The 25,855-nt window shown below is 42.7% G+C and overlaps 1 protein-coding gene across 2 annotated transcripts in view; it reads right to left on the bottom strand.

Moving 5' to 3' along the window:
• The window catches only part of LOC107805596 (uncharacterized), a 30,894-nt gene extending 7,218 nt beyond the window's left edge, over positions 1 to 23,676 (bottom strand). Inside the window, exons 1-4 of one of the 2 annotated variants that reach the window (XM_016629662.2) lie at positions 16,512 to 23,671; positions 16,284 to 16,430; positions 16,098 to 16,195; positions 15,354 to 15,758 (exon numbers count right to left, since the gene is read on the bottom strand). In XM_016629662.2, the coding sequence (XP_016485148.1) occupies positions 15,752 to 15,758; positions 16,098 to 16,195; positions 16,284 to 16,430; positions 16,512 to 16,583 (324 nt within the window). In that variant the 5' untranslated portion in view covers positions 16,584 to 23,671 and the 3' untranslated portion in view covers positions 15,354 to 15,751. Of the gene's footprint in view, positions 1 to 15,353; positions 15,759 to 16,097; positions 16,196 to 16,283; positions 16,431 to 16,511 lie in introns of those variants that run through there. The other variant, XR_012694233.1, reaches the window with a different exon arrangement.
• Between the last annotated feature and the right edge of the window lie 2,179 nt (positions 23,677 to 25,855).

Genomic DNA, 25,855 nt, shown 5'->3' with positions numbered 1-25,855 from the left:
TCCGCAGAACTGTACACAACCCAGAGTTATCAGAAGGTTTTTGTAGTTTGATATTCCTGTACGCCAGGTACGGTCATCTTGGAGGGTTCAACAATCCCGAGAGTAAGATCTGCAGCGGGGAAAGCCGGCTGAAATGGGAGAGACATAGGTGTATTGCTTTTATGGTAGCCTTTCTGGGTTTTCTGGTATTCCCTAGAAAGGATGGGAAAATTAACATACAAGTCACTGGGGTCGTCAGCACTTTGCTCAAACAAGATAACATCACTCTGGCACCGATGATAATAGCAGACATCTTCTGCGCTCTCACTTTTTGCAAAATAGGAGGAGATTTCTTTGAGGGTTGCAATATGCTACTGCAAATGTGGATGATAGAACACCTATGTCATCGCCCTCAGTTTCTGAAATATGGGTCATCACAAAAGACTTGTATAGAAGATTTTTCCACAAGGGTCGACGGGTTCAGCCTGCTAGAAGGGGTCGCTGAATGGGTCACTCTGCTGCGTTCTGTCTCAGCAAACCAGATAGAATGGGCATTTGGGTGGCTACCCATAGATGAGATCATACACATGTCAGCCGCCAAATCTCATTTGTTGTTGATGGGTCTCCAAAGTATCCAGCCCTATGCGCCATACAGAGTATTGAGGCAGTTGGGGCGATGCCAAATAGTCCCAAAGGAAGAAGATCTCAGTAGCCAGGTGGTCGAAATCGGGCCTGGTGGGCAGTTCCCTGAAGCAGTTGTTCGGAGAATCTGGAATGAATGTCAAACCCTGAAAGTAGATACTTGTGTACAAGACCGGGCCAAAGGCGAAGTGTCGCCAAAATACCTCACATGGTACAGAAGAGAGCTTGAGCACCAGAGACCAGCTAAGAGAGCTCACGTCTAAGACTTTGTAGAATCATCGCAAGCACAATGGGGTTGGCTAGACAAAGAGAAAGAATATCGGGTCGAGATTGGCAAACTAAAACAGCAAATTGAGGGGCTTAAATACCAAAACAGCTTGCAAATTTATGCTGATACAGGGGAGAAAAGCAAGTTGACTCAAGAAAACAAGGCCCTGAGAGCCCGAATCCGCCAAGATAGAAAGAATGCCGGTAACCAATAGAAAAATCGGTCCAATGAGAGGTTGATAGCAGAGCTGAGGAGTCAGGTCAGCAAAAGTCGAGAGGACTTGGAGAGATATGAAGCTTGCATAGCCAGAATGCGGGTCAGATGGGCAAAAGGTACAATGGCCCGGAGGAAGCATCTGCAACAAGTCATAAGGGATTTTGAAATAAGCATCGGACTATTAAGAGAAACGAACTCCACTCTTCAGGAGTGGATCTTTAAACAAGCTCGAGATGCCCAAGCTGACAGAAGGCGTTGTTATGATGTGATGTCCAGAATGGAAAAACAAATGGAGAGATTCCAAGACCGACTCGCCGACAATGCTCAAGCACTGGGACTGAAAAAACGGCGAATAGGCAATTATTCAGGGAAAGGGACAACATCCGAGGTAGGATTGACGAGATTGGGCACTACATTTACATGAGATGCTTGGCATGTGAGCAAATGCCTCGTGATACCCTACTCACCTCTGTCATGGGCTACGTTCACCGGATCATGAATGAGTTGAAAAGCTTACAAAGGGGTCTCACACCAAAGCCCGCGGAAAGGCCGAACGATGCCTCGCGAGCACCTAAGTTGAAATCCTTAATGTATCCCTAGTTCGAGCCTTGTTTGTTGATTTTATGGGTCTGTTATCTTCCCATATGTTGTTTTTTTTCTTTTCATCGAGTCAGGTTAAGAATTTTGGAATCTGTACTATTGTTGTTCTTTGTTTAAAATAAGTAGGTTGTAATAGCAAATTTTGGTGATGAATTGAATGATTCCAAAAGAATTTTGTGTCTTTACTTTGTGGCAGAACTACGCCTGGTCTGATTCACGCGGGGACGTAATACGTAGGCAATCCACATAAGATTCGACCACCAAGAAAGAAAAAAAAGAGAAAAAAAGAGAGGAAAAGAAAGAAAAAAGAGAAAAAGAGAGGAAAAGAAAGAAGAAAAGAATACTAGAGAGAAAAGCGGGGGGTTCCCAAAACACTTTAAAGGCACAAATAAAGCAAGTCAGGATGACGCATGCGGTTGAAGCAAAAACATGTTAGAAATGGTTAACTACTTAGGAGCATTGCATCCACAACGTGCGATTACCAAATCTGTTAAACTCTAACGCTAACAAGTTTGTTGTTTTCTACATATACCAGACAGTTAGTTGTTAAAGCGTTCTGGCAACACATCCTTATCAAACCAGATCCAAGGGACATGTACCAATAATCATGACTAATTCAGAAAATAGTGCCGAGGAAGAAAGGCCAGTAAGCCAGTTGCTGAAAGAGGCAATGGAGAAGATAGAGAGGATGGGATTGGAGATGAATGTGATGCAGTTATCCTTGGCTAAAGTACAAAAGAGCCCTAAACCACTAGGGCATATGCCAGAATACCCTCACTCCGGCCCTTAAACAAGCCTCCCGAATCACCCCTATTATCAGGGGAGAAGCCCCTATGATTCCCAAGCTCCACCACCCCATCAACCTTTCCCACCACCAAATGTTCCCACGTTTATGGGACCCACACCAGCCACGCTGCAAAGATCAACTAGTGAGCCATTGTTTCAGGCTCACGATGCGCAGTACTATCCCCCTGAACCCATATTCAATGCACCAGAACCCCATACCTACAATCCACACTTGGAGGTCCCGGCGGAGATTGAAAAGCCGGTTAAGGTTCCAGAGCAGGATGAGGTAATGAGGAAGTTCAAAAGCCTGGAGCAATCCTTCAGGATCATGCATGGATTGGGCAACCAGGTCAGCGTGGCCTACAAGGATCTATGCCCTTTCCCGGACGTCCAATTCTCGCCAGGGTTCAAAATGCCCAAGTTTGACTTATACGAAGGGCACGGTGATCCTATGGCACATTTGCGGGGCTTTTGTAGCAAAATGAGAGGAGCAGGCGGCAAAGATGAGCTACTGATAGCTTATTTGGCCAAAGCTTAAGTGGATCAGCATTGGAATGGTATACCAGACAAGATCCCAGCAGATGGTACACTTGGGATGATCTAGCGCAGGCTTTCGCGGGTCACTTTCAATACAATTTCGAGATAGTCCCTGACCGTCTCACATTACTGAGGACCGGAAAGAAGCCTAGGGAAAGCTTTCGTGAGTTTGGTTTCTGCTGGAGAGAACAGGCAGCCAGGGTTGATCCTTCAATGAGAGAGGGATAAATGGTGGACTACTTCCTGCAAACGCTAGATCCAACTTACTTTGGTCACTTGGTGACGACGGTTGGAAAATCCTTCAATGAAGTAGTAAATATAGGGGTTATGATAGAGGAGGGACTGAGGTCCGATAAAATCCTGAATTACTCAGCGCTCAAGGCAACGACCCAGGCTATTCAGAGCGGCACGAGAGGTGGGCTGGGGAGGAAGAAAAAAGAAGAAGCCGCCACGGTTGAGACAGGTGGTTGGTCCAGGTACGGCAAACCATACTACAACCAACCCAGACCCCACAATCCAAATTATCCATACAGCCCGCCACAACACTACTATCCACCTCAAGAACCACACTTCTCTGTACACCTAGCCCAAACATACACTCAGCCTCCGGTTCGCCCGCAATGACGTGCGTCGGCTCCCCAAAATGCATATGCACCTCCAACGAACACATACCATCCACCCCAAAATGCCTATCCTCCACCGAGGGCCTACAAGAACCCTCCAGGGGCAGGCTTTCAAGGAAATCAAGCTTCTAGAAATGACAGGCTACAGAGACAAAGAGCCTTTACTGAGTTGGGAGAGACCTATACCGCCTTGTTCCACAAATTGAGGCAGCTAGGTTTGGTGAGTCCTGTCGAGCCTAGGGGGCCAAACCCCCACCCCAAAATATGGACCGATCGATAAGCTGTGAGTACTGCTCAGGAATGCTAGGGCATGATACCGAAAAATGTTGGAGGTTGAGGCATGAAATACAAGATCTTATTGATGCCAACAAGATCGAGGTCCAGACGTCGGAGGCACCCAACATCAACCAGAACCCATTGCCAGTGCACCACGAAGCTCACATGATCGAGCTGGTGCACAAAGGAGGGGAACCCAAGAAACCCTCACAAACAATGATGATGATCCGTGCCACTCCGAGAGAAAAGCCGAACGGTGGGGAAGCAGGGGTACAGTTGAAGGGGGAAGATGTCAATCCAGTGGTGATATTAGGGAAGAGTCCATTCACCGCAACAAGGAAACCAGAGCCAACCAAATTGGTAGTATCGGGAACGTCATCCACATCCGTAGTTGTTGTGAAAGGGGTATGCAGGGAACCGACCATCATAAAGCCGGTAGTCCAATTGCCAGTGATTGATAGCAAGGTCGTGCCTTGGAAGTATGAAAAGGCAGTGGTAATATACAAGGGAAAGCAAGTGGAGGAGGATAGTTGTGAGGCGCAGGGAATGACTCGATCGGGACGGTGTTTTGCTCAAGTGGAGTTGAGAAGGTCCAACCCAGCAGTAACAAAGAAACCCGTGTCAGAAGAAGAGGTGGAGGAATTCTTGAAAAAGATGAAAGTGCAGGATTATTCCGTTGTCGAACAATTGAAGAAAACACCGGCCCAGATCTCGTTATTATCACTACTGGTCCATTCTGATGAACATCGCCGGGCCCTGATGAAGATACTGAATGAAGCTTATGTGCCCAATGAAATTTCAGTAAACCACCTTGAAATGATTGCCAACAAAATTTTTGAGGTAAACAGGGTAACGTTCTCTAATGACGATCTACCAGTGGAAGGCACAGAACATAATAAAGCTCTTTACTTGACGGTCAAATGTGAAGATTCGGCAGTTACTCGGGCGTTGGTGGATAACGGCTCAAGTGCCAATATTTGTCCATTATCCACCCTGAACCAGTTGAAGATTGACCATGGTAGAATCCACAAGAACAGCATCTGCGTCCGAGGATTTGACGGAAGTGGAACGGACACCGTGGGGGATATTATACTTGAGTTAACCATCGGCCCGGTTAAGTTTACTATGGAGTTCCAGGAATTGGATGTCGCGGTATCTTATAACCTGTTGTTAGGACGACCGTGGATCCATGCGGCCAAAGCGGTGCCATCCGCCTTGCATCAAATGGTCAAGTTCGAATGGGACAGACAAGATGTCGTGCTGCATGGGGAAGACATTGTGTGCACCATGGGAGGCGCCATTGTGCCCTTCATAGAAACCAATGATGATAAAGGTCCCTGGGTTTACTAGATTTCGATGCAGTGTCAGCAAAAAACATTCCCGAGGGTGAAAGCATTCCACACCCCAGGGTAGCTTCCGCAACCGTCATGATGGTTTCAGAGATGCTGGGTAATGGGTTTGTGCCAGGAAAAGGCCTGGGGGCTGAGCTTCAGAGGATTGTTCAACCTGTCTCCTTGCCCAAGAATTTAGAGACCTTTGGATTGGGGTTCAAACCTACTGCGGCAGATGTAAAGCGACCGCAGAAAATGAAGAAGAGAGTTTGGGTTCATCCCAAACCAATTCTGCGTCTCTCCAGATCCTTTAATAGAGCAAGTGCCGAGGGGTCACCGGTCCCGAAAATTCTCGGACCATTGATTGGGATGGACGGGGATTTGAATCGGAGCTTCGAAAGGCTGTTCGCTGATGTCCATGTAATAGAAGTTGGAGAGGGTTCCAACAGAGCAGACATACAGTTTGTGGGGCCTGAGGCCAATACCAACAATTGGACGGTTACTCCTCTTCCTACCCGGGGAGAGTCCTGGTAGTAGGCTTTGATTTTTCTTTCTTGTTTTTTCGGATTATTCCAGGGTGTAATCCAAATCTCATTTTATTTTGTAAAGTGTGAACCCTGTTATCCCGCATTTTTAATAAAATTCTCTTTTCTTGTCTCATTTTAATTGGTTTTGTTCTTTTCTCTTTCTGAACAGTTCTCTTTTTACCGGTTCTAATGACATGGCATGCACGATGGATCTTCGACCTAGTCTAAGAAATCAATCTGACTCCGACTTAATTGTACAAGAGATCGGTTATGATGATGAGTCCGAATACGACGAGGATGAAGCCTTCGAAGAAATAAGCAGAGAATTGTGCCAGTACGAAGAGAAACCCAAGCATAATCTGAATGACACCGAAGTTGTCAATCTAGGGGATGCAGATAATGTCAGAGAAACCAAAATCAGCATCCACATTGAGCCAAACATCAGGGAGGAACTAATCAAAGCCCTCATTGAGTTCAAAGATGTTTTTGCGTGGTCATATGATGATATGCCGGGATTAAGCACCGATCTAGTGGTTCACAAATTGCCCACTGACCCGGCATACCCTCCGGTCAAGCAAAAATTGAGGAAGTTTAAGACGGATATGAGCGTGAAGATCAAAGAAGAAGTGACCAAGCAGCTGCAGGCAAAAGTTATTCGGGTCACTCGATATCCCGATTGGTGGGCCACATATGAGCGGATATGTATTGGCAAAGAAGATTCTTCGAGCAGGGTACTATTGGCTCACTATGGAGCATGATTGTATCAATTTTGTGCGGAAATGCCATCAATGTCAAATACATGGAGATCTGATTCATTCTCCGCCGACGGAATTGCATACAATGTCAGCGCCATGGCCATTTGTCGCATGGGGCATAGATGTCATTGGGCCTATTGAGCCGGTAGCGACCAACGGCCATAGGTTCATTCTGGTGACCATCGACTACTTCACCAAGTGGGTTGAAGCTAAAACTTTCAAGTCGGTAACCAAGAAGGCAATGGTGGATTTTGTTCACTCCCATATCATCTGCAGATTTGGGGTCCCAAAAGTGATCATCACAGATAATGGTGCAAATCTTAACAGCAATTAGATGAGGGAGGTATGTCAATAGTTTAAGATTGCACACCGCAATTCCACCCCATATCATCCCAAGGCGAATGGAGCGGTTGAAGCAGCCAATAAGAACATCAAGAAGATACTGAGGAAGATGGTAGAAGGATCTAGACAATGACATGAGAAATTACCCTTTGCCTTGTTGGGTTATCGCACTACAGTCCGGACTTCCGTAGCTGCAACTCCTTATTTAATGGTATACGGAACTGAAGCAGTAATACCAGCAGAGGTCGAAATTCCGTACGTCCGAATTGTAGCTGAAGCCGGGATTGACGGCGATGAATGGGTCAAAACTCGATTGGAGCAGTTGAACTTAATAGATGAAAAAAGATTGGCAGCAGTGTGTCATGGCCAGTTGTATCAGAAGAGAATGGCAAGGGCATACAATAAGAAGGTGCGCCCCAGAAAATTTGAAGTAGGGCAGCAAGTATTGAAACAGATCCTCTCACATCAGATCGAAGCAAAAGGCAAGTTCGCCCCAAATTGGCAAGGGCCTTATATTGTTACCAGAGTGTTATCCAACGGCGCTTTATGTCTAACAGATATCGAAGGAAGATGCGTCGACATGGCTATCAATTCTGATGCAGTCAAAAGATATTATGCGTAATTTCTAATTATGATAGTTATTGGTTCGTTTGTTTGTACTTGGTACTTATTGGATAATGAATGATGGAGGCAATTCTTTCTTCTATCCAAACACTTTTAACCTTTGCTTCCCCCTTTGAGCCTTATTTATTCTTTCATACCCCTCTTTTGGAGTCACTAATGGGAAAAATATATGGAAAAAGAAAAGAAAAATGAAAACAAGATAAAGGTCATAAGAAAAACAAAGGAATCATGGGAACTACGTTTGACCTGATTCCTCAAAGAAGGATACGTAGGCGCCTCACAGCTCGGTCATAGTGTAACAAAAAATAAAAATCCCCCAAGCAAGAAAATTGGGCAGAAGTTATGTTTTAAAGTTTCAAAAGAGGTTTGATTCCAAGAGTTGTAATGTTTCACCCATCAAAGTTATTTCTGAATTTTTGCTAGCCTTTTCTTTTAACCCCACAAAAAAACCTACATGTGATGTCCAAAAAAGACCTCCCGATCAGTATTCGAGAGGTGCCAAGTCAGGCAAATGAAAGCCGAGAATAATACACTGATCCCCAGCAAAGAGGAGGATCATAAACTGGAAATGAATTGATAGCCAAAAAGAATCTCCAGAAAAGAGAGTCATATCGGCAACACTCCAATCCCCCGCTGAAAAAATAAAATAAAATGAGAGAGTTTTATCGGTGAAAACCTTCACGGGCATCATAAGGCGACGAAAGATGAGAGAAATAAAACGAGAGAGTCTTATCGGTGAAAACCTTCACAGGCATCATAAGGCGACGGGAACTGAGAGAAAGGAGAGAGCCTTATTGTTGAAAACCCCTCGAAGGGCACTATGAGGCGACAAGCTGAGATCGGCGGAAAGAATCTGCATGTGGCAAAAATTGGGCGTCTGGTCATTCCCGGCAAATGAGGCCATCAGGAAGATTGATTGATACAAATAGACTGGGTCGATTAATCCGTAATGCACGACATGATCGTTGGGACCAGTCATACCGTCTAGATAAGTTCTTTCCTTTTCTTCTCCCCCAGCGTTTGTTCAGAAAGATTTTTCTCTCTTTCTATCTTTTTATTTCTTTGTCTAAAAAGATTTTTCCATAAATTTGTTTTGAGAAGGATTCTTCAGAGTTTACTACCAGTGGCCAAAATGGTACAATGCAAAATGCAAAGGGGACAGGCCAAAGTCAAGGCAATAAGACAAAAGGCGTTTGTTGCAAGACAAAATGACAAACCGGCCTAGAAAGTTAAGGAGAACATGGAGAAAAGCTGGAAAGCAACAATTGAGAAACTTATGGATCAAGTTCCAAGAGGATCCCCAGTAGAATTTCGATAGATCACTAACCAAGTTCCAGGGTGGTCAGACATCACAGAAGGGGAGAAGGAGAAAGAGAGGACTGATCCGCAGCAAGATAACCCCAACAGTCCTATCCTCAATAACGTTATCCCCAGATGATAACATTTTATGCCTTGCAGTGCTGAGAGAAAATAAACTTTTAAGGGAGTAGTTTTGGAGTTGAAGAGGACTCCCCCAGCATGTTTTGAAACAAAAGAGCAGGGAAGGGATAAATGGAAAACCATCCCCAGCAGAAATATCATCCCGAGCAGAAATATCATCCCCAGCAAGCAACTTTATCCCCAACCAATTTTGGGAGCACATGCAAGGGAAAGGGAAAGGAAAAATCACCCCCCAGCAGGAGTGACACGATCACTCACCATGTTAAAACTAACAAAATTTTCTTTGATTTCTACAGGAAAATAAAGGTGGATGATGGCAGAAAGACACACCACAAGGAAGGTCACCAAAACCGGGGCAGAAAATTTTCTGCCATTGTCAAAAAAAATTCTCAGAGGAACGAGGAAACAAATTCAAATATTTTCATGTCTTAGTTAAATAGGCGTCCACCTGTATAATGAGAAGGAATATTTTCATGTTTTTAGATAAATAGGCGCCCACCTGTATAATGAGAGGAATATTTTCATGTCTTAGTTAAATAGGCGCCCACCACATAATGAGAGGAATATTTTCATGTTTTTAGATAAATAGGAGCCCACCTGTATAATGAGAAGAATATTTTCATGTCTTAGTTAAATAGGCGCCCACCTGTATAATGAGAGGAATATTTTCATGTTTTTAGATAAATAGGCGCCCACCTGTATAATGAGAGGAATATTTTCATGTTTTTAGATAAATAGGCGCCCACCTGTATAATGAGAGGAATATTTTCATGTCTTAGTTAAATAGGCGTCCACCTGTATAATGAGAAGAATATTTTCATGTCTTAGTTAAATAGGCGCCCACCTATATAATGAGAGGAATATTTTCATGTTTTTAGATAAATAGGCGCCCACCTGTATAATGAGAGGAATATTTTCTTGTTTTTAGATAAATAGGCGCCCACCTGTATAATGAGAGGAATATTTTCATGTCTTAGTTAAATAGGCGCCCACCTGTATAACGAGAGAAATACTTTTATGCTTTAGATAGATAGGCGCCAACCTGTATAACGAGAGGAATATTTTTATGTCTTAGATAAATAGGCGCCCACCTGTATAATGAGAGGAATACTTTTATGTCTAGATAAATAGGCGCTCACCTGTATAACGAGAGGAATACTTTTATGCTTGAGATAGATAGGCGCCCACCTATATAACGAGAGGAATATTTTTATGTCTTAGATAAATAGGCGCCCACCTGTATAATGAGAGGAATATTTTCATGTCTTAGTTAAATAGGCGCCCACCTGTATAATGAGAGGAATATTTTCATGTTTTTAGATAAATAGGCGTCCACCTATATAATGAGAGGAATATTTTCATGTTTTTAGATAAATAGGAGCCCACCTGTATAATGAGAGGAATATTTTTATGTTTTTAGATAAATAGGCGCCCACCTGTATAATGAGAGAAATATTTTCATGTCTTAGTAAATAGGCGCCCACCTGTATAACGAGAGGAATACTTTTATGCTTTAGATAGATAGGCGCCCACCTGTATAACGAGAGGAATATTTTTATGTCTTAGATAAATAGGCGCCCACCTGTATAACGAGAGGAATACTTTTATGCTTTAGATAGATAGGCGTCCACCTGTATAACGAGAGGAATATTTTTATGTCTTAGATAAATAGGCGCCCACCTGTATAATGAGAGGAATACTTTTATGTCTTAGATAAATAGGCGCCCTCCTGTATAATGAGAGGAATACTTTTATGCTTAGAGTTTTAGGCGCCCACCTGTATAACAAGAGGAATATTTTTCAGTCTTTACATTTTCAGGTCTTGAAACCAGCAACTCACCAGAAAACAGAAGGTCGCAACAAGAGATCCCAGCGCAAATTCAAGCGCATGAGCCAAAAGGGAGATAAGACAAATCTCGAGAAGAGCGGCTTTTGAACATCAAATTATTCCCAGCATAGCAAAAGCTTAATGAAGGAAGCCATATCCTCAGCGGACAGAACCAGACTGTGAGAATTGGTATCCCCAAAAGGCCGGTATCATCCCCGTCAGTTCTCGGAAGAAAGAAGCACTGGAATAGACGCAAGCCGACAAGAAAGCAAGGCGTCAAGAACAAATAGAAGATAGATGGGATCTTGTAACCCGTTATCTTGCCTAGCTTCTTGATTTTTCTTTTAAGCACAGTTTAATAAGGAGATCGGTAAGCATTAGTAACGTCATGCAGCAGCAGTAACAGCAAATCGCAGTCCCATGGTAGTCCCAGCCACCAAAACTTCCCGGACTACATTAACCTGATTCCCTTTTAGCCAGGGTTATGTAGGAAACCTTTGAAGCAAAGGTTCGGTTAAATCTTTTCAAAACAAATGCTTCACACGGAGTCTTCCAACAAGCAAAGTCGCTCGTGTCTGCTCACTTTATCTTTGCACGAAAGTTCTTTGCGTTTTCGGACAAAGAGGGGCAGCTGTGAGCACGTGATTTTTGCTTCGCGGAAACTACTCCAAAAGAAATCAAAAAAGTAAAACAAGTTACCTTCGGGTACAATTTTGAGAATTTGCGTGACATTTTGATAATTATTCTGTCCGTAAACGCTCGCCTTGCTATAGTTAAAAATACAAAAATACATGTTGCATGCATTTAGGAATTAGTGGTACATTTAGGAATTAATTAACCATAATTTGGTTAAAAGAAAATCACAAAAAATATGCACGTGTATTTCTTGTCATTGTGTGATTTTATTTTTTAATATTGTGTGTTAATTATTATAGGTGTTAAATAATATGTGTGTAATTTTATTTTATTTTTATTTTTATAATTTATTTAGGATTTTTGTTTAATTTTGATAATTAAAGAAAGAAGGAAAATGGGTGAAAATAAAGGAAATCAGAATTGGGCCACCCTAGTTGGACCCAAACCCAGGCCCAAAACAGCCCCCAGATCCGGTCCGATTTGGGCAAGCTTTGAGACGCCTCAGACAGTGTCGTATTGGCCCTTTTAATCAGAGCCGTTGGATTAAATCGATCCAACGGCCGGGATTTCATCCCCTTACCCGTTACCTAAACTCGACCCGTTTCCCGGTTCGAACCGACCCCCTACTTAAACCAAACGACGCCGTGTTGGTTAACTCCTCTAATCCTAGCCATCGATCTTAATTGATCCAGCGGCCAGGATTAAACCACCCACCCCGTATATAAGACCCAATCCATCACCCCACGTCCCAAACCAACCCCCCCCTCGCCTACTGTTCATCCTCGTCCCCAGAAACCCCCCATTACAAACCCTAGCCACCTTAGGATTCCCCCACCGTAAACCCGGCAACCATGACTCCGATGACTACCAAAATAACACCCCTGATGCACCTAACCACCCTCGTTCCAAATCCGTTAACCATTTACCTCGAATCACCCTATAGCTTCTCGAATCTTCAATCGAAGATTCGAGCAAAAACCTAACTCACCCCAACCAAGCCCAAATTCACACCGTTCATCTTCCTGACCTTCCTCACCCCCTGAATGACCTTGGTTCTGTTTGAATCTAACCAGAAAGGCTCGAACCACTAATTCGAGCCCCAAGAACCCTAGAACACAAATCTATGGGGGTCTGTCTAAATCAACAAAAGGATCGGGGTCTAATATACTTTAACCTAGGTGTTCTCAGTTGAGAACACTTCGATTAAAGTCCATTCGACCCCAAAAATGGTCGAATCCGAGTTCGAGCCTGGGTCAGTTTTGATTTCGAATCCCTGAGGTAAATATTTCCCTTTCTTTTGTTCCCCTATGAATTCTATCTATTTTTCATGTTTAGTTTAGTTTGTTTTGATTTTTCAGTCAAGTCTGTGAATCCTGAGGTAATGTTTAGTTTGTTTTGTGTGTTTTATTGATTGTTTGCTGTCTATTATAGCTTGTATAGTCGTTTAAATAAGTGTCGTCAATTAATTTGTTTGAAAATTAGAGGAAACAGGACAGTAGCTCATTAATACCCTCCATGTATGTTTGTCAGCACCACATCTGTATGGTAACTTATAATGAACCTATTGAATATGTTCAGTTTTGTCTTTGAACTAGACTACTCATTCGTTTAGTAACCTCATGATCTTCATAGTCTGCTATGGAAGCCTGTTCATTACTACTTTGGCCTTAGCTTGTTGATTGTTGACCTGTTTGCATTCTGGTTTTGAGTTGGTCAGGATTGGCTCCCAATATGACAAACTCATACCATTTGATTGGCACCCTTGTTTGATTGAGTTTGAATCATTGGTTGAACTTAGGCTGAGAATTGGGTATAACTGTAGAAGTTTAACAGATCAACCTGAAATCAGTGTTAGGCTTAAGTTGATACAGTCAGTTCAGTGATTAGCTAAATTCAGAGGGGTTTATATACTGACTGTTAAGAGTTAGGGTAATACAGTAATATGCAAGGGTTAAGGGGTAATTTTGGGAGTTTAGTAGCATGTTAACAGGCTGTAAAGCTGAGGACTGCCTAAGGGTCATTTGTTAAACTTAGTTTAATTGCAGTAGGGTACATAACATAATGGCATGGGTTTATTTGAATACTATAACCCCTCCCATGACTCTTGATTAAAACAAATAGGACAAGCATGGGGAAAAATATAGTGGGCATCAAGAAACGACATTTAGGCATGGGGAATTAAGGGGTATGGGCAGAATAAAGGCTGAAGGTATCAAGGCAGCTCGGTTGGTCTGGGTTAGCTTATAAATAGGTTGATTTAGAGTTAAGAAGGGGCTAGACAGTTTTAAGTTTGGATAGAGAAAAGAAAAGTAAAAACAAGGTTGGTCTTTCAACCTTTAGAGGACAGCCTGTTTTCAGAGTGATATAGAGTTAAGAGTGTGCTGGATTTTGAACATAACAATCAGAGGCTACTGCTTTTCTGCATCTGTTTCCTTCTCTGCTTTGCCTGTATTTGTTTTGGGGTGCTGCTAGGCTGCAAACTGGGTTCTTTGTCTTGGTGTTAAAAAATCTGACTGCTGGGTTGTGTTGTTGCGGATTGCTGTTTTTCTTATTGCTGCTGTTGCTGTGTATGCTACTACTGCACTGATCATTCCTCTTCTTCTTTTGCTTTCCTATACCAGGTACACAACTGATACACTGGTCAATGTAGGTTGAAATTTGAAACATGAATGCAAAAAATGAAGAGCTGAAGTTTTTTTCGAATCTGTTTCAGTCTGTATATTGAACATTAAAGTTGTATGTATAATAGTTCATATCTTCTATTAGGATAATGAGAGTAGTCATCATGTATAACTAGACATCACATATGGCAACTTAGTATCACCTTATGTATGTATGCTGGTAGATAGAAAAGAAGTGATAGTGTAGTAAGCAATATCTGGAATTTTAGCTGTGTTTGTGATTAGCATATCTTCTAACGCATGTTAAGTGTTAAACTGTCCATTGCTAGTTAATCTCACTCCATTTAGTAGGCTGCCTCGCTATAGCTTGCAACAATACCGTTAGAATAAAATAACACTAGTTTCCATTTCAGCCTCATAAACGTTGGGCCTGAGTCGAGTGAACTAACAGGCCCTTATCGGAAAAGGAATGGCCTAGGTCCAGTCCATACAGTGTGTGCTGGGCCTGGGCCCGTACGCGTTCATGTTTCGGATTTTGCAAATCATATTCGGAACCCGACTATAACTAACTTGTAAGCATGTAAATAAAGTTGGACCATTCTTCTTCTTTCATTATTAGAGACAAACTCAATAGAAAACATAGCCACTATAGGACGACCTTTTAAATAAAAATGAGATGAGCCTCGCCAAATAAAACGCACAGATTGCGGGGCCCTCACAAAAATATATGTGCTGATTACTTAGAACTCGGGATAGGCCGTTGAGCGAACTCCACGGTTTTACCCAAAATAATAATACGCTAATCGCTTTAGGCGCGCATTTTAATAAATCTTACCTTCTTAAACTCGGGTGCACATTTATGTGACCCAAATCCAAATCTCAACGGAGTCGAAATGTGTCTCTAATCACGGGTACATTGATTGTGACGTGGTCCGAGATGCATGTCTATGACGTTGCAAATTCCTTTTAAAAAATAAGGATGAGATGAGCCTCGCCGAATAAAAATATAAAATTGCGGGGCCCTCGGTAAATATTTGCTTTGAAATTGCTTAGTCTTCGGGATGGACCGTTTAGCAAAATTTCACGGCCCTACCCAAAGTAAATGATACGCTAGTCGCGCCTTTAATAATTTAATTTTCTTAAACTCGGGTGCACATTTATGTGACCCAAATCCAAATCTCAACAGAGTTGAAATATGTCAACAACCACGGGTGCATTGATGTGACGTGGTTGGAGATGTATTTCCATGATGTTGCAATTCTTGATAATGATGTTGCAACTCTTGATAAAAAAATATATATATAATAATGACAAAAGCGGTTAAAAGTTAAAACTTGCACACGAGCTCATAATTGTATAAAATCAGATAAACAAGCCGAATATGACAGTGGAGCGACCGTGCTAGAACCACGGAACTCGGGAATGCCTAATACCTTCTCCCGGTTTAACAGAATTCCTTATCCGTATTTCTGGTTCGCGGACTGTTAAACAGAGTCATTCTTTTCCTCGATTCAGGATTAAATTGGTGACTTGGGACACCCTGAATCTCCCAAGTGGCGACTCTGAAATAAACAAACAAATCCCGTTTCGATTGTCCTTTAATTAGAAAAACTCCTTCACCCCTTCGGGGGCGGAACAATAGATTCTCTCTCTATGTTCCTTTCATCAGGTTTGACAAGAATCTTCAACAAAGTATCAATCTTTGATCCTACGTCTTTCTTTAAATCCTGTGAAAGAAATTAAATTAAAAAGTTAAGGACAAATAGTCCTAAACTTCAAGTTACAAGTTCAAAAGTTAAAGGCACTTGGTCTTAAACTTTAAGTTGCATGTTCAAAAGTTAAGGACACTTGGTCCTTAACTTTGAGTTCCAAGTTCAAAAGTTAAGGACACTTGGTCCTGAATTTCAAGTTTCAAGTTCAAAAGTTCGGGACACTTGTTCCTGAACTTCAAATTTAATGTTCAAAAGTTCAGGACACTTGGTCCTGAACTTCAAGTTTCAAGCTCAAAAGTTAAGGACATAGTGTCCTTAACTTAGAATTACAAGAACTAAAATAAATGATATTACCTTGATGTCATTTCGAATCTTTTTTCTGATACAGCTATTTTTTTATTTATTCGAGTAACTTCTGCTTGCATATCCTTTTTAAACTTCTCTGATAATCTCTGAATTAAAAGCCATAAAAACAAAAAAGTCTCTTAAGCATAAATAATCAAATAAAAAACTAATGCTATTCAAAGACAGAAAACCTACTTTAACAATTTCCTTAAGCAAGGCTTCATCACATTGTGTGGAGGAAGGCATTGAACTTTGATCTTGAGACAATGGCTCATGCACACTAATAGGCTCTGCATCTTCTTCAATAGGAATAAATGGTGTCACCTCGATCAACTTATACAACTATTATATAAGAAAAAAATGTAAGTATTCAATACTAAAACACATAAACAAAAGAAATAGCTAGTAATCATATTAACTTACATTTTCATTATGGAAGTATTTTTTATACAGAGAATCATATTGTGGAGATTTCATATCTGAATAACATAACATCCGATGATACCCACATTCTGTAAAGTTCACAAATTATTTTTCTTAAAAATTTGGGAATACTTCCATAATTCAAACACAAAAAGCGAAAGGAAAGCCAAGTATAGTATAAATGTCCTTGTCTTTAACTTTCTTTTTCTCTTTCTCATTCTCATTCTCATTGGGCTTCAAACAACTCTTCAATGATTTTACTAACGTTTCATAACAAAGAGAGCCCCAGTTGAAATAAGAGCAGAGTTTGTTGTCATCTACAATTTTCATTAGCTGCTCGAACACATTCCGATTTTTCTGCTTCCCCATCAAAACAGATTCAACAAAATAAATTATTGCCAACTTCTACCGCATCATCATTGCTACCTATAAATGATGTAGTTGTACCATATGCATGACTAGTAAGAAAATTAAACAAATCGCCTAACTCAATCTATCTTTTCCAGGGAAGTAGACTTTCGAAAGCCTATTCTCTTTTTTCACGAAAAACTATGAAGTCCACTTAAGAAGAACATTTTAAACCAGTAATTGTAACACCTTCTTTTTACACCCCGATGGTATATGGGAGTTTTTCCAATTAAAGTGACATTATTCGAAATGTGATTATTTAATTAATCAGAGTCGCCACTTGGAATAATTTAATTGGTGTCCTAAGTCACCGGTTTATTTTAAAATCCCAAATCGAGGAAATTTTCGACTTTATTTAAAAGTCTGCGAACCAGAAATTCTAGATAAGAAATTCTGTTAACCCGGGAGAAGATGTTAGGCATTCCCGGGTTCCGTGGTTCTAGCACGGTCGCTTAGCGATTTATACTTGGCTTAAATTGTCTAATTACTTATGTTAGAACCTATGTGCATTTATCTTTTTACCGCTTTTAATGCTTGATTATTCGTAATGAAAGAATTGAGTTACGCATACGTATACGCATTTCGTTTGGCGCATCAAAAATCATGTCACGCGCACGTATCCACAATTAATCACGCTTTGTTAATTATTAAGAAAGTTTTGATCGAAGTTGCGTGAACGCATACCCCGATATATTTTTGTAAACTTAAATTTGTAATTATGTTACGCGAACGTATATATAATCGCGATAATAGATTAAGTCGTGCCTAAAGCATTTTCTACGAATATTCACTTTTTAAATCGTACTCGTGTCACGTGAACGTGTACACAATTAATAACATTTTATTATTATTATTAAGAAGGTTTCGCCCAAAGTTGCGCGAACGTATACTTTGGTCATAAGTTTGGAACCCGTAATTATGTCACGTGAACTTCGAAAATCCTAAAGAGTTACCTACCCGAGTGTGGTCAGCCTAAGCATGCTCCTAGCAGGGAAATAATAAAAATAAAATTATTAGAACATTAAACCGAATTCTTTCATTTTTATACCCGTACCCCACGACCCATTTTAAGTAGTCTAAAATAAGAACAAATCAAACAAACAATATTAGACAGACTCGTAGACGAAAAATCTGAACATCCATAACAAAGATAGAAGATTACAGAAGGAAATTGGTATAAGTAGGAGTATATGGGATAACTGTGATGACTCGGTCGGTCGTCTCATGTGTTAGCGCTCCGTTTTCCCCCATTTCAGCTTCTTTATGCTTCGTTATCCATGTTTTTGTGGTATCGGATTGGTTGGATCGAGTCCGGAATGCATTGGTGAGGTTTGAGACACTTAGTCTCTTTTAAGGGAGTTTGAGTTGACTTATGTGTTAGAGGGTTCGGATGCGAGTTCCCATGGTTCGGTTAGCTTTGAGAGGTGATTTATGGCTTGGGAGCAAGATCGGAATGGGTTTTGGAGGTTCGGAGTAGAATTAGACTTGAATTGGCGAAGTTGATATTTTGGCAATTTCCGATTATTAGGCGAGATTTTGATATAGGGGTCGGAATGGAACTCCGAGGGTTGTAGTAGCTTCATGGTGTCATTTGGGATGTGTGTGTAAAATTTCAGGTCATTCAGACGTGGTTTGGTTGGGTTTTTGAACTAAAGTGCATTTCGGAAGATTTTTGAAACTTAGGCTTGAATCTGATGTGATTTGGTAGATTTGATGTTGTTTGAGGTATTTTGATAATTGGGACAAGTGAATAAGGTATTGGGTTATGTGTGTTCTTTTGGTTGAGGTCCCGGGAGGGCCTCAGGTGATTTCGGATGGTTAACGGGAAGATTTGAAACTTGGGAGATATCAGAAAATTTGTTGCTTCTGGTGTTTTCGCACCTGCGGTTTGGGGCCCGCAGGGGCAGCGCCGCAGATGCGAGGGAGAAGCCGCAGAAGCGGTTTTGGACGGAATTGTCAGGAAACCGAAAATGCGGTTGTGGGGGCCGCATCTGCGAAACCACAAATGCGGAAGAAGGATCGCAGATGCGGCAGTGGCCGGCTTTAGTAATTTTCGCAGAAGCGGTGTGTTAACCGGAAATGTGGTACTGCAGAAGCGAATTTTGGACCGCAAATGCGGGTATGCCTGGGCAGAACATATAAGTTAGACCATTTCGCGAAATTGGGTTATTTCACCATTTTTGACTTCAGCTTGAGAGCATTTGGACGATTTGGAAGAGAGATTTCAAGGGAACTTTGCTAAGGTAAGGATTTTGGACCAAAAATACATTTCTATGGTAGTATTTCATGGATTAAGACGGAAATTAAAGGAATCAAAAGGCTAAAAATGGGGGATTAGGGCTTGAGTTTAAGAGGCCTTAAATTAAGGATTTGAGGGGTCATTTGAACTCCGATTTTGGTACTCTTGATATGCATAGACTCGTGGGGAGATGAGGAATCTATTGATATGAAAATTTTTGAGTTTTGAGAAGTGGGCCCGAGGCTCAGATTTTGCAAATTTCAGGATTTTTGGTATTTTTCGATTGTTTTCGCTTGAGCTTTGTTCCCTTAGCATATTGTGACGTATTCGTTCTAATTCTGGATAGATTCAACGCTCGTGGAGGCCGATTCAAGGGGTAAAGGTGTCGCGAGCTAGAGATTTAGCCGATTCGAGGTGAGTAATGATTGTAAATGATGCTCTGAGGATTTGAAACCCCGGATTGCACATCGTAGTGCTATATTGAGGTGAGACACACGCTTGATGACGAGCATGGGGTTGTGCACTATTGGGGATTGTGACTTGGTCCATCCTGATTGATGATTTTACCGTGTATTTGACTGAAACTTATTTGCTATCATCATGATTTGGGTTGATTGCCATATTTGGGCTTTGTGCCAACTATTTGAACCCTTCAGGGATTTTTATTACCATTTCCTCACTATTTTGACTTATTTCTTGAACTCAGTCTCATTATTTTTCCACCGTTTTACTACTCAGCCATTTTTTACTCAGTTTTGAGACTTAAATGATATTTTAAATGATGTTTTGGGATGAGAGATACTATTTTACTATTGCCCGAGAGGCTTGTGATGATTTTCAGACTGAGTACGGCCGAGGGCCTAGTTGTGAGGATACACTGGTACTGATATGAGGCCGAAGTCCTAAGATACATATATATGCCACGAGCTGGCTTGATTGATATGAGGCCAAGGGCCTAGTCTTGATACCACGAGATGGCTTGATATTGCGCTTGGGTCGTAAGGGGCCCCTCTCGGAGTCTGTACACCCCCAGTGAGCGCGGGTACCTATTGTGATGTGAGATCAAGCCCTAGGGGCTGATATTGTTCTAAGATTGAGCCCGAGGGGCTGGTACAGTTCTGAGATGTTGCCCGAGGGGCGGATTTGTTGATACTGTGCCCGAGGGGCGAACTTCTATTTGTTTACTTACCTGTCAATTACTTGTTTTACTTGTGAAAAGGGATTTACTTGACTCTTCACTGTTTTACTATTTTTAAGTGATTTTTACTGCTTCAGTATAGAATGCTTTGTGTTTTACGTGTTTTATTACTTTCAGTCGTTATTTACATTTGTTACTCACTGAGTTGGAGTACTCACTTTACTCCCTGCACCCTGTGTGCAGATTCAGGCGTAGCTGGTACTGCTCCTAAGTGTTGATTCCTCTAGTTCCAGGTGGTTTTCGGAGACTACGAGGTAGTTGTTGACATCCGCAGCCCCGTGTCTCTACTTCTCTATCATTTCTATTTCCTTTCAAACACTTGTAGTAGTTTATGACTTTAGCAGACTAGTATTATGGTTTAGAAATGCTCGTGACTTGTGACACCCCGGTTAGGGCTGTGTCAGGTTGAACTTTCCGCATTATTATCGATATTTCTGCCATTCAGTATTTTTTAAATCATGTTTAGACTATTTTTATGTTGATTAACTGTTTTAAAAAGTGAATTGGGTTTAATTGGCTGGCCTTGTCTTCACGAGAGGTGCCATCACGACCGGGTTTGGGTTTAGGGTTGTGATATATTGGTATTAGAGCCTAGGTTACATAGGTCTCACGAGTCATGAGCAGGTTTAGTAGAGTCTCCCTGATCGGTACGAAGACGTCTGTATTTATCCTCGAGAGGCTGTAGAACCTTTAGGAAAAACTTCATATTCTTGAAATTCTTGTCGTGCGAACTTGTTGATCCGAGTACTAAACTTTTGTTATTCCATTCTCTCATAGATGGTGAGGACACGCGCTACCGGGGGTTGACGACCACCAGTTCCACCAGCTGAGACCACCAGAGGCTAAGGACGCGGTCGTGGTCGTGGCAGAGGCAGAGCAGCAAGGGCAGCACCTGTTGATCCACCAGCTGCCCCAGCTCAAGATCAGGCTCCAGCTATAGATGCTCCAGTAGCACCAAATCAGGCACCAGCTATGCCCATCGTGATTCCGGGTCTTCAGGAGGCCTTGGCATAGATCTTATCAGTTTACACTGGCCTGGATCAGGCGGTTTCAACCACTACAGCCACAGTTACTTCACAGGCTAGGGGAAGCAATCAAACTCCCGCCGCTCGCACACCTGAGCAGGTAGTGCAGGGACTTCAGACGTTGGGGGCGCATCCAGCCCAGCCGGTCGCAGCTGCTCAAGACTATATGATTCTAGTCATGCCGGAGGATGAGCAGCGTAGATTGGAGAGGTTTGGTAGATTATAGCCTCCGACCTTCAGTGGAACATAGGGCGAGATGCCCAGGGCTTTTTGGATAAGTGTCAGAGGATGCTTCGTACGGCCGGTATTCTGGAGATCAGCGAGGTTGCTATTACCACCTATCAGTTTTCAGGAGCTGCTTTTACTTGGTGGGAGGATTTTGAAAGGCGTAGGCCTGTTGGTGCAGCGCCCCTTACTTGTCAACAGTTAACCGTTCTCTTCCTGGAGAAGTATGTGCCGCAGTCCCGCAGAGAGGAACTGCGTAGACAGTTTGAGTGGTTGCGATAGGGGATATGACTGTGTCATAGTATGAGTTGAGGTTTTCTGAGTTGGATCGTCATGCCATCTGGATGGTTCCGATAGATCGAGAGAGGATCAGGAGATTTGTTGATGGTCTTACTTATCACCTCCATATTCTTATGACCAGGGAGAGGATGACTGGTGCTACCTTCGAGGAGGTTGTTGATATCATCCGTGAGATTGAGACAGTTCGCCGTCAAGAGAAAGAGGAGAGGGAGGCCAAGAGGCCTCGAGGATCTGGCAGCTACAGTGGTGCTCCTTCGAGGGGCTAGTTCCAGCACAGTAGAGGCCGTTCATTCAGGCCTGCTTAGTCAGCTCGCCCATGTTATCAGGGGGCATCTTCGGGTCATGGCTATCATGGATCTCAGCAGGGCCAGTCATCACTCAGCGCCCTTCCAGCTCAGAGTTCATCTCATGCCCCATCGGCTCAGGGTTCTTCTATGTCGAGTGCATCAACTAGTCACTCTGGTGTGGGGGGTTCCCTTCAGTCCCCTTCTCCAACATCTGGGAGTTGTTATGAGTGTGGCGAGATGGGCCATATGTGGAGGCAGTGTCCTCGTCGTGTTGCTAGTTCGTCCTAGCAGAGGGGTCAATCTTCGACTTCAGCGCCAATTTCTTCACCACCACCCGCTCAGCCAGCTAGGGGTGGAGGTCAGTCAGCCAGGGGTCGCCCCAGAGGGGGAGGTCGATCAAGGGGCGGTCAGGCCCATTTCTATGCACTCCCAGGAAGACCCGATGCTATTGCTTTAGATGTTTTCATTACAGGTATTGTTTCTGTTTGCCACAGAGATGCTTCTGTATTATTTGATCTCGGTTCCACATTTTCTTATGTGTCATCATACTTTGCTCGTTATTTGTGTATGCCCCGTGAGTTTCATGCTTTACCTGTTCATGTCTCTACCCCGGTGGGCGATACTGTTGTTGTAGACCGTGTGTACTGGTTGTGTGTGGTGACTATTGGGGGTCAAGAGACCTGAGTGGATCTATTGCTATTGAGCATGGTGGATTTTGATGTCATTTTGGGCATGGATTGGTTATCTCCGTGTCGTGCTATTCTGGATTGTCATGCTAAGACAGTCGCATTGGCTATGTCGGAGGTGTCACGGATCGAGCGGCGAGGTATGACTGATTATGTTCCTAGTAGAGTGATCTCTTTCTTGAAGGACTAGCGTATGGTTGGGAAGGGTTGCCTTTCATATCTAGCATTTGTGAGGGATGTCGGAGCTGAGGCTCCCAGTATTGATTTTGTTCCAGTTGTGAGGGATTTTCCCGATGTGTTTCCTACAGACCTGTCGGGCATGCCACCGGACAGGGATATTGATTTTGGTATTGACCTGGTGCTGAGCACTCAGCCCATTTCTATTCCGTCGTATCGTATGGAACTAGTGGAGTTGAAGAAATTAAAAGAATAGCTCCAGGAACTCCTCGATAAAGGGTTCATTCGGCCTAGTGTGTCACCTTGGGATATGCCGATTCTGTTTGTGAAGAAGAAGGATGGCACAATGAGAATATGCATTGATTATAGGCAATTGAACAAGGTAACAATTAAGAACAATTATCATTTGCCTCGCATTGATGATTTATTTGACCAGCTTCAGGGAGCGAGGGTGTTCTCCAAGATTGATCTCCATTCAGGTTATCACCAATTGAAGATCAGGGACTCGGATATTCTTAAAACGGCTTTCAGGACCCGATATGGTCATTATGAGTTCTCAGTTATGTTTTTTGGGCTGACCAATGCCACAACAACGTTCATGCATCTGCTGAACAACGTGTTTTGGCCTTATGTTGATTCGTTCGTGATAGTCTTCATTGATTATATTCTGGTGTATTCGCGTAGTCAGGAGGAGCACGCGGAGCATTTGAGAGTTGCGTTGCATAGATTGAGGGAGGAGAAGCTTTATGCAAAATTCTCCAAGTGTGAGTTTTGGCTCAGTTCAGTGGCTTTCTTGGGGCACGTGGTGTCCAGCAAGGGTATTCAGGTTGATCCGAAGAAGATAAAGGCGGTTTAGAGTTGGCCTTGGCCGTCCTCAGCCACAGAGATTTGCAGCTTTCTTCGTTTGGCAGGCTATTATTGCCGATTTGTTCAGGGATTCTCATCTATCGCATCACCCTTGACCAAGTTGACTCAGAAGGGTGTCTTATTTGTATGGTCGAATGAGTGTGAGGAGAGCTTTCAGAAGCTCAAGATAGCTTTGACCACAGCTCCAGTGTTGGTTTTGCCATCAGCTTAGTTTTATATACCGTGTATTGTGATGCTTTGAGAGTTGGGATTGGTTGTGTGTTGATGCAAGAGGGTAGAGTTATTGTTTATGCTTCTCGTCAGTTGAAGCCCCATGAGAAGAACTACCCCATTCATGATTTGGAGTTGACTGCCATAGTTCACGCATTGAAGATTTGGAGGCATTACTTGTATGGCATATCTTGTGAGGTGTTCACTGATCATCGCAGTCTTCAGCATTTATTCAAGCAAAAGGATCTTAATTTGAGGCAGCAGAGATGGTTGGAGTTGCTTAAGGATTATGATATCACTATATTGTACCATCCGGGAAAGGCCAATGTGGTGGCCGATGCTTTGAGCCGAAAAGCAGTGAGTATGGGGAGTTTGGCATATATTCAGTTGGGGAGAGACCTCTTGTAATTGATGTTCAGGCCTTGGCCAATCGGTTCATGAGGTTAGATATTTCGGAGCCCAGTCAGGTGTTGGCTTGTGTGGTTTCTCGGTCTTCTTTATATGATCGCATCAGAGAGCGCCAGTATGATGATCCGCATTTGCTTGTCCTTAGAGACAGAGTTCAGTTGGATGATGATTTGACCTATGATGTGGAGCCAGTAGCTATTTTGGGTCGTCAGGTTCGAAAGTTGAGGTCAAAGGATATAGCTTCAGTGAAAGTGCACTGGAGAGGTCGGCCCAGGGAGAAGGCTACCTGGGAGACCAATCGGGAGATGCGGAGCAGATATCCTCACCTGTTTGAGGCTTCAGGTATGTTTCTTGACTCATTCGAGGACGAACGTTTGTTTAAGTTGGGGAGGATGTGACAACCCGGACGGTCGTCTCATGAGTTACCGCTCTATTTTCCACATTTCAGCTTTTTTATGCTTTGATATCCGTGTTTTTGTGGTATCAGGTTGGTCGGATCGAGTCCGGAATGAGTTGGTGAGGTTTGAGTCACTTAGTCTCTTTTAAGGGAGTTTGAGTTGGAAAAGTCAATCGGAGGTTGACTTATGTGTTAGAGGGTTCGGATGTGAGTTCCGATGGTTCGGTTAGCTTCGGGAGGTGATTTATGGCTTAGGAGCGAGATCGGAATGGGTTTTGGAGGTTCGGAGTAGAATTAGAATTGAATTGGGGAAGTTGATATTTTGGCGATTTCCGGTTGTTAGGTGAGATTTTGATATAGGGGTTAGAATGGAACTCCGAGAGTTGCAGTAGCTTTGTGGTGTCATTTGGGATGTGTGTGTAAAATTTCAGGTCATTTGGACGCGGTTTGGTTTGGTTTTTGATCAAAAGTGTATTTCGGAAGATTTTTGAAATTTAGGCTTGAATCCGATGTGATTTGGTAGATTTGATGTTGTTAGAGGTGTTTTGATGATTGGGACAAGTTTGAATAAGGTATTGGGTTATGTGTGTGCTTTTGGTTGAGGTCCCGGGGGGCCTCGGGGTGATTTCGGATGGTTAACGGGAAGATTTGAAACTTGGGAGATTGCAGAAAATTTGTTGCTTCTGGTGTTTTCGCACCTGCGGTTTGGGGTCCGCGGGTGCGGTGCCGCAAATGCGAGGGAGAAGCCGCAGAAGCGGTTTTGGAGGGGATTGTCAGGAAACCGCAAATGCGGTTGTGGGGGCCGCATCTGTGGAACCGCAAATGCGGAAGAAGGATCGCAGATGCGACAGTGGCTGTCTTTAGTGATTTCCACATAAGCGGAGTGTTAACAGCAAATGCGGTACTACAGAAGCGGA

The sequence above is a fragment of the Nicotiana tabacum genome, chromosome 8 (assembly GCF_000715075.1).
Source record: "Nicotiana tabacum cultivar K326 chromosome 8, ASM71507v2, whole genome shotgun sequence".
NCBI lineage: Eukaryota > Viridiplantae > Streptophyta > Magnoliopsida > Solanales > Solanaceae > Nicotiana > Nicotiana tabacum.
Note: the sequence above shows the minus strand (reverse complement) of the source record. Positions and strands in the feature narration are given on the sequence as shown.